Source organism: Gossypium hirsutum, chromosome A04, assembly GCF_007990345.1.
Source record: "Gossypium hirsutum isolate 1008001.06 chromosome A04, Gossypium_hirsutum_v2.1, whole genome shotgun sequence".
Classification (NCBI taxonomy): Eukaryota; Viridiplantae; Streptophyta; class Magnoliopsida; order Malvales; family Malvaceae; genus Gossypium; species Gossypium hirsutum.
The window spans coordinates 28,979,519-28,988,079 of NC_053427.1; the positions used below are offsets into that span (position 1 = coordinate 28,979,519).

At 34.2% G+C, this 8,561-nt stretch overlaps 2 protein-coding genes across 2 annotated transcripts; one reads left to right on the forward strand and one right to left on the reverse strand.

Annotated features, from left to right (window-relative positions):
- Positions 1 to 689: 689 nt before the first annotated feature.
- Positions 690 to 4,105, forward strand: LOC107948246 (probable protein phosphatase 2C 68). Its single transcript, XM_016882727.2, is given in 5 exon segments — positions 690 to 1,426; positions 2,263 to 2,412; positions 2,415 to 2,626; positions 3,338 to 3,574; positions 3,655 to 4,105. Coding segments are annotated over 5 exon segments (1,164 nt in total). The 5' UTR covers positions 690 to 1,098; the 3' UTR covers positions 3,892 to 4,105.
- Positions 4,106 to 4,300: 195 nt separating this feature from the next.
- Positions 4,301 to 7,146, reverse strand: LOC107948247 (actin-like). The gene is made up of 5 exons (XM_016882730.2): positions 6,999 to 7,146; positions 6,534 to 6,603; positions 6,007 to 6,400; positions 4,917 to 5,530; positions 4,301 to 4,686 (listed from the first exon to the last, which is right to left on the reverse strand). The coding sequence occupies exons 2-5, from the start codon at positions 6,591 to 6,593 to the stop codon at positions 4,621 to 4,623; spliced, it is 1,134 nt and encodes a 377-aa protein (XP_016738219.1). The 5' UTR covers positions 6,594 to 6,603; positions 6,999 to 7,146; the 3' UTR covers positions 4,301 to 4,620.
- Between the last annotated feature and the right edge of the window lie 1,415 nt (positions 7,147 to 8,561).

The following is an 8,561-nucleotide window of genomic DNA, read 5'->3' on the forward strand; positions in this document are numbered from 1 at the left end:
AAGGCCTCGCTAGATCAACCACTTTGACCAAAAAAAGCTCACCTTCAAAGAAGCTCACCAAATTCCCATACACTCCTTATGTGGGCAATCACCATGTCATATAAAGGTCCCGTCAGAGACTTCCTTAGTTATATCACATAATTGACTTCAAAAATTAGGGCATACCTTATACAATCACGTTCTAATACAACACCCCAAGGGTCTACTAATAGCATTCCATGATCCTACGATATAAGAGACCCTCTGAAAAGGGGATCCACACCAAGCTTATTTATATAAACCTTCTTGTATCCAAGAAAATCCTAAGCATTCCACACAAAAGTTTCAACAACCCGAAACTTTTAATGAATATTCACACATCATTATGAACCACATGCAACCACTGCCTTTAAATCTATAGATATGAAATTTAAAACTTAAAATTTAAAGCATTAATCGTTGTTAAATAATTAAATATTAAAAATCAAACGTTTTAATTAGTAGAGATAAATTTCAACGCCTGAGTGGCCGGTCCCAGATCTAAGTCCATCATCTCATCTTCAAATTAATGGCATCATCGTAATTCTCAGTCAAAATATAAAATTAAGAGAGAAAAACAATATATATATAAAAAATGACAACTTTCTATTTTCTAAAAGGAAAAATGAAATAAATAAAATAAAGAAGCATTGCTATTTGGTATTTGCTATTGCTTATAGGATTCGTCAACTTTTCTTCCCCTCTGAAAAGAGGAAAAAAAGAAAAACAAAAAACTAAAGAAAAAGGAAAACAGTTTACTTTTCCTCTCTAAAACTCTCACGGTCACCCCACTTTCTCTCTGTTTCTCTGATCCATCAAGGTGTTTTCTTTTCTCTCTCTCTCTTTTTTTTTTTATATCTTTTCTTGTTTTACATTTCTTCTGCTTATTTGATTCATCACTCTAGCTATTACCCTTTTCAAGTCTTTCATACTTTCCTCACTACTTTTCCAACAAACCTAATCTGAAATTCACTTCTTTTGATCAAAACTATTTGGTCCAAAACTTAAAGTATCCAAAAACCTCAGGAATCCCATTGTTTTCCTTTTCCATTTTTTGTTTGTTTCTAAGGGAAATGAGGGATGTTTTCATGGTTGGCAAGGATAGCTCTGGCTTGTTGGAGACCAGTGAGTCGATATGCCCGTATGAACAAGGATTACAACAATAGCAATAGTGAGGAACTTGAAGAAGATTCTTCTTCTTTACGTGACTCGCTTCTTTGGTGTAGAGACCTTGAAAAACACTCTTGTGGTGATTTTTCATTTGCTGTTGTTCAAGCCAATGAGATCATTGAAGATCATAGTCAAGTTGAGACTGGCAAAGATGCAATTTTTGTTGGTGTCTACGATGGACATGGTGGCCCTGATGCTTCTCGCTTTATCTCTGATCATCTCTTTCAAAATTTGATTAGTAAGTTTCCCTTTTTACTTTTTTCCTTTTGAAGTTTGTCAATTTCTTTTCTTTTTTAAGTGGATGCTTCATTGAGTTGTTTAGGGGTTTCAATGATTTATGTTCTTTATTTATCTGTAGTGAGTTGAGTTCTTGGGGATTTTTTTACCCTTGATTTTAACACTTCCTTGTAATTTTCTTTACATAAGGTGGTAAAGTTATGACCTTCTGACTTTCTTCTTTAGTCTCAATGTCTTTAGCTATATTCTTTCAATATAAGCCTCTTGTTTTTGTTTTGAGCCATCTTGTGTACATCTTTGCTTAGATTTCTTGGATTGTTATTTGTTTATTTATTTATTCATTTATTTTTCCATGATTGTTTGAATGTAGTTTATGTTGGTAGCCAAACTAGTTTTCATTTTTGCAGTCGGCTGTGATAGATGCTGGTTTAAAGCAATCTTATATGAATTTGTATTTTTCTGTTTGTCTATTTTCTTGGTGCAAAAGATAAAAAGAAATATTGATGTGTGATCACGGTGAGTAGGATTTTATTTGGAATTCTAAATTTGGTAAATGAAAATTTTGTTTTTAATGGAAACATGTTAGGGCTTAAATATAATGTCAACTTGTCAACAAACAAAGTTAGCTTACACAGTAGTTGGCTCTGGAAATTCATCATTTGGTTAACAAAGACTCACATTTATTCATTGGACTGTAATTAGAATGTAAAGGGAGCTCTGATACAAAAGATTGAACTGTATGATTGTGTTCTTCATTCCAGAGTAAATGAATGCTTTCCTTTGTATTGCTTTTTGGTAATTCATTGTAGAAACTATCTTACATATATCATTTAGCAGGGCTTGCTCGAGCAAATGGAACCATTTCGGAAGATATTCTTAGAAATGCTTTCTCCGCAACCGAAGATGGGTTTCTTGCGCTTGTGCGTAGGTCTTGTGGAATAAAACCATTAATTGCTGCAATCGGATCTTGTTGTCTGGTTGGAGTTATATGGAGGGGACGTTATATGTCGCTAATTTGGGTGATTCTCGAGCAGTAATCGGGTATTTAGGTAGGTCAAATAAGATAGTTGCTGAGCAGTTGACTAGAGATCATAATGCAAGTATAGAGGAGGTGAGACAGGAGCTGAGGTCGTTGCATCCAGATGATTCTCATATCGTTGTTATGAAGCATGGAGTGTGGCGTATTAAAGGCATCATTCAGGTATGCTCTCTTTTGTTCATTTGTATATATGATGTTTTCAGGTGGGATCACTACTAGAACACACAAAAAGAAGGGCTTACTTTTCTCTTTACATAAGCGATAATGGAGCATAATTTGTGTGCATATGTTTTTAAGGTTGTTTGGAATGATATTACACCCCTGAGCAGATAGATATATACAAGCTGTTCTATGATTATCAAAGGATTGAATCTTCAAATATCAGATTACGGGTCAAAATGTTGATTTGTTTACTGCCTTAATCTATTTCCTTTGACTTCATTGCTTAGGTAACCTCTTACGTCATTCAGTGTCAATTTCTCTCTGAATCTTAAGGATTCATTTTGAGGCTTATTGTTGCTATATGTACGTTTACTCATAGCCTTCCTGTTTTCTTTACCCTGCTTTTGTTCATATATTACGGATATTTGTAGCTATATTGTTGATGGCCAGAACTTTTTTTTTGGAATGGAAACATGCTCCAAATTCTGTTGATTCGTAACTATTACTGGTGCGGTACGATAAACATATACAGCGAGCTGTGCATTGTAGTTGGTTCTTGATATGAACATATTTATATTCAAAAGTTTGTGGTTTTTTCTTTTCCATGGTGGTCAGTTTGATGTTGGTTTGCATGCAACATTTATAGCGGTATTCATTTCTGTTTTGACCGTTGTATGTTCTTTGGTGTTTGCCTATGAACTGGTACACCAGGTTTCCAGATCTATTGGAGATGCATATTTGAAGAGGCCTGAGTTTTCTCTCGATCCTTCTTTCCCACGGTTTCACCTCTCTGAACCCATTCGTCGACCTGTGCTAACAGCAGAACCATCGTTGTGCACCAGGGTTTTACAACCTAGTGATAAATTTCTCATTTTTGCATCGGATGGACTTTGGGAACATTTGACGAATCAGCAGGCCGTCGAGATTGTTTCCAACTCTCCACGAGCAGTAAGCGCTAACTTTTATTGCATAGGTTTACATCTTGTACCATGATATCTCACTGTCAACTCTCTCCCGGAAAATGTCAGGGAATTGCAAGAAGGCTTATTAAAACAGCTTTAAACGAGGCGGCTAGGAAAAGGGAGATGAGATATGATGACCTGAAGAAGGTAGATAAAGGGATAAGGCGGTTTTTCCATGATGATATTACGGTTGTTGTCATCTTTATAGACCAGGAGTCGCTGAGTACGAAGATGCCTGTTCCGGAGCAGTCCGTAAAGGGGTTCGCTGACTCCATTGGACCATCAAACTTCAACATTCTTTAAGTCTTGAGATGTAAATCAGGAAATGCAAGCACATGTGGTCTATCATCATCTGAATTAATAGCTTGCCACTTCAAATAAACAGTGGGGTTTCTGTATGGATTTTACTTCCTTTTTTTCTTTCTCCTTACCAAGCAAGAAAAGTTTGAACTAATTTTGATTTTACTAGTATCACTTTGATTCCCAACTTTATGATGATAACCCCTTTTTAAGAGAAGCTATATTTTTCATTTTTTTTTTCTTTTTCTTGCTCATTTTCCATTATCCCTTTCATTTGGTATTCGTATGTTTAGCGAGTGAAATTTGAAGATTACAACATCGCCCAAATAAATTAAAGAAAAATGGAACCCTACTCAGTTTTTATGTTAATTAACATATGGTAATAACATCCAATAAAATGTAATGCAATCTCTTTAAAACAAGAGTAAAATAGTTCTTCATATTAGATAAAGGCTAGTGAAATTATAATAAAAAGAATTTCTGGTTCAATCCAAAACCATATCGGTAACAAATCAATCAATACACCACCTCTTCTACACTAAAAAAAAAAAAAAAAAAAAAAAGAATCCCTCCATAAAGCAACATTGGAAACCAACTCAAAGAAGGCAAAAAAAAAAGAAAAAAAGAAAAAAAAGGGAAATAAATTAACGGAGCAGAAAAGAAAAGAAAGCAACCACTTGATTTATAAGCTTTGCTGTGATACAAAACGTGTACTGTATGTATAGCTCTTCTCTAGAAGCATTTCCTGTGCACAATTGATGGCCCAGACTCGTCGTACTCTGCCTTTGAAATCCACATCTGCCAAAGTATCACCTTCTTTTAATATCTTAAATGTACCGATTCGTTCAAGTCGAAAATGCGATAAACAAACATTGTCTAAACCATTCTCCATCAGCCATTAGTTTAATTTAAGTAAGGGACATAGCCCTTGTAAGTAAGTTGTTTATAAGCATATTTATGTAAAACATAAAGATTGTGAAAAATTGTGAAGGAACCAACCAAGATATGAGTGAATAAGGATAGTGTACCTGCTGGAAGGTGCTGAGGGATGCCAAAATGGAGCCTCCTATCCAAACACTATACTTCCTCTCTGGTGGTGCAACCACTTTAATCTTCATGCTGCTTGGGGCTAATGCTTTGATTTCCTTGCTCATCCTGTCAGCGATTCCAGGGAACATAGTGGTGCCACCACTGAGGACAATGTTTCCGTAGAGATCCTTCCTAATATCCACGTCACACTTCATGATGGAGTTGTATGTCGTTTCATGAATGCCAGCAGCTTCCATCCCGATCATGGATGGCAGGAAGAGGACTTCTGGACAACGGAATCGTTCAGCCCCAATGGTAATGACCTGTCCATCAGGTAGCTCATAGCTTTTCTCAACGGCAGAGCTGGTTTTTGCTGTCTCCAACTCTTGTTCATAGTCAAGAGCAATGTAAGCTAGTTTCTCCTTCATGTCTCTCACAATTTCCCGCTCAGCCGTAGTTGTGAAAGAATAACCACGCTCCGTTAATATTTTCATGAGAGCATCAGTGAGATCACGACCGGCTAGGTCGAGACGCAAGATGGCATGTGGAAGAGCATAGCCTTCATAGATAGGGACAGTGTGGCTCACACCATCCCCAGAGTCCAAAACAATACCTAAACAAATTAACCATGGATGTTACGGTAAGAGTGACTACAGAACATATTTGTTCAAATGTACAATCACTATTATTCTATGACAAGCAGAATAAACTTGGTAATGAGACCAAAGTAATTTTTGAACTAGAGGAATAGAGGATTGCTGCTAATTTTTTTTTCACGTTCATGGAAACGGGGAGGTTAAGATACCAGATATTCACACAAGCAAGTTGTTGCAAGATTAATATGCATTTCTGAAATGTAGAATGATATGTTTCTATGGGCTTCTATAGATCTTGATTTATGACGCTTGATCATGACAAATGAAGTTAGCAAATCTGTTTTCTAATAAGATCCAGGCAATAATATTTCCAATTTTGCATGGTACCTAAATTTTGTTTTAGCCCTTTTCAGATATAAATCTTATTAACCTATCGTTGGATGGATATAAGTTTCACATGCATAATGTTTAACAATCAAGAGAAAGTGCGTACCGGTTGTACGGCCGCTGGCATACAAGGAAAGAACAGCTTGGATAGCAACATACATAGCAGGGGCATTGAATGTCTCAAACATAATTTGAGTCATTTTTTCACGATTGGCCTTTGGGTTAAGAGGAGCTTCTGTGAGGAGAACCGGATGTTCTTCGGGGGCAACTCGAAGCTCATTGTAGAAGGTATGATGCCAGATTTTCTCCATGTCATCCCAATTGCTAACAATACCATGCTCAATTGGGTACTTTAAAGTCAAAATACCTCTTTTCGATTGAGCTTCATCTCCCACGTAAGCATCCTTTTGGCCCATACCGACCATCACACCTGTGTGACGTGGGCGACCAACAATGCTAGGGAATACAGCTCTTGGAGCATCATCTCCAGCAAATCCAGCCTGAAAAGTTGGACATGAATCAGCATCTAAATAAAAGACTGATCAATAAAACCAATGTGCTTATTCCAGACTAATACTACACTACTATCAACATACTGCTATAAGATGAAATGGATATCATCTAAATGCTTACCTTGACCATTCCAGTCCCATTGTCACAAACAAGAGGCTGAATGTCTTCGTTTTCTGCCATTTTCTATTGCCTGTTTCATAGACAAACACCAACAATCATATATATATTAATAAATGATCTCATATCAGCATCATCACCAAAAGCTATTTCTAAGATATGGCACTATTAGCATCCCAATTCGAAAAAGATCATGAAAAATGAATTATACACGCATTATTTCATCCATAGTGAACTTCAATTGAGGAATTAAATCGAAAAACCTTTTATTCAACTCTTAATCTAACTCCAAAACAATAAATTCACATTCTATGAGATGATAAAGCAGCAGAATTAGCAATAATTAAATGCAAAATAAGTGAAAAAGTCAGCATTTTACATTAAAAGATGCTGAAGTTGAAGATCTAAACATCGAAATCCGATCTAATTAGTGCCTAAAATTGATAGATAAAAATAGAAACGAAATACCTTTGCTTTTGGATTCTCTTCCTTAGACGGAGTGTTGAAGTTGTGGAATTGTGCAGTTAAAGGTACCCGCCCTCTTTATTTTAAAGAGGGACAACACTGCAAATGAAACTCCATTTCAAATGTAAAATCGTCTTAAATTCACATGAAATTCAAATTCCGGATGATCTTGGCCGCCCATTTCCACTGTTCCCCATCTACGGACCCCATTTCTCGTCACGTTCTTGGTGGAAACAGCTGGCTCCCTCTCTTTAAAATATTAATTAAATAGCAAATGGCTCCGAAAATAAATTTTGAATTTTTTTATTTAAATGAAAAATTAATTCCAAGTCAATGAAGTCGTTTCATGTTTCACAATATTTTCCTCAAAAAAGAAATTTATTTCCATTAGCAATATTTATATATGTTTTACAACTAGGGGCTTAGGGACAATCTCTTTTAGGACATAGCTGTTAAAGCAGAATTCAATAAAGGGAGCAATTTGGTCCTATAAAGGGCCCTACTAAATAAAGATAAATAAAATTCCTTTTTGACCACTTTAGTGGTGGACTATTCAGCACCCCGTTCCCAACTGTCTAATGTTGTTGATATCAACTTTATTATTATTATATGTGAATTTACTCCCTTCTACTATAATCTAATATTTTAGTTGGAATCTTTAAACCAATTTCTTACATTTTTAACATTTGACGAACATTTTCTTTTTCTTCAAATGTAAACAAACATTCCAAGATTGTAAAATAAGATGAATTTAACTAAAAACTTCTGCGAGGAATACAAAATAATCATGTTGTAATAAATAAACTGGCCTATCTCATATTGCATTCAAATATTTTCATTTTTTAAAATGTACAAATTAGGGTTATAAAAATTTGATTTGATTAAAAAATTTTAAAAAAATTGAATTTTAAGTTATTTGAACTGAGTTATTTATGAGTTTCGAGTTCGAATCAGGTTGTAAAATTCAAATAATTTGAATAATAAATTGGTGTAAATACTCTTTTGGTTCCTGTCAATTTTGAAAATGAACAAATTAGTCCTTTCTCAACAAAAATTAAAAAAAAATCTAAAATACAAAATATTTATAAAAATAAAAAAAATTATATTTTTTTAAAAAATTATAAAAATTTTAAAAAAATTCTAAAGAATATATAAAAAAGTTAATTTTTTTAAAAAAATTCTAAAATAATAATTTTTTCAACCTAAATAAGTTAACTAATAATTCAAGTTAATCATACTAAAGTATTTTATTTTATTTTATTTTTCTTATTTTGCTTTGAAAAAGTTTTCAAATATATATGATTTCAAATTTATGTGCTGTAATATGAAATTAGTTATACTGTAATAATATTTTAATTTGTCATTTTAATTTTTTAAATTTAACTTGAATAATTTTATTTGATTCGGCTAGACTTGAATTTCATTTTTCTCGACATGATTCGAAAAAATTTCAAATCGAATTAGGATGACAAAATAGGAATTGTCAACTCGATTAACTCGAAATTTTTTCACTTGATTCGACTCGATTTGGTTGAACGTTCACCCTTAATAAAAACTACTTAATTG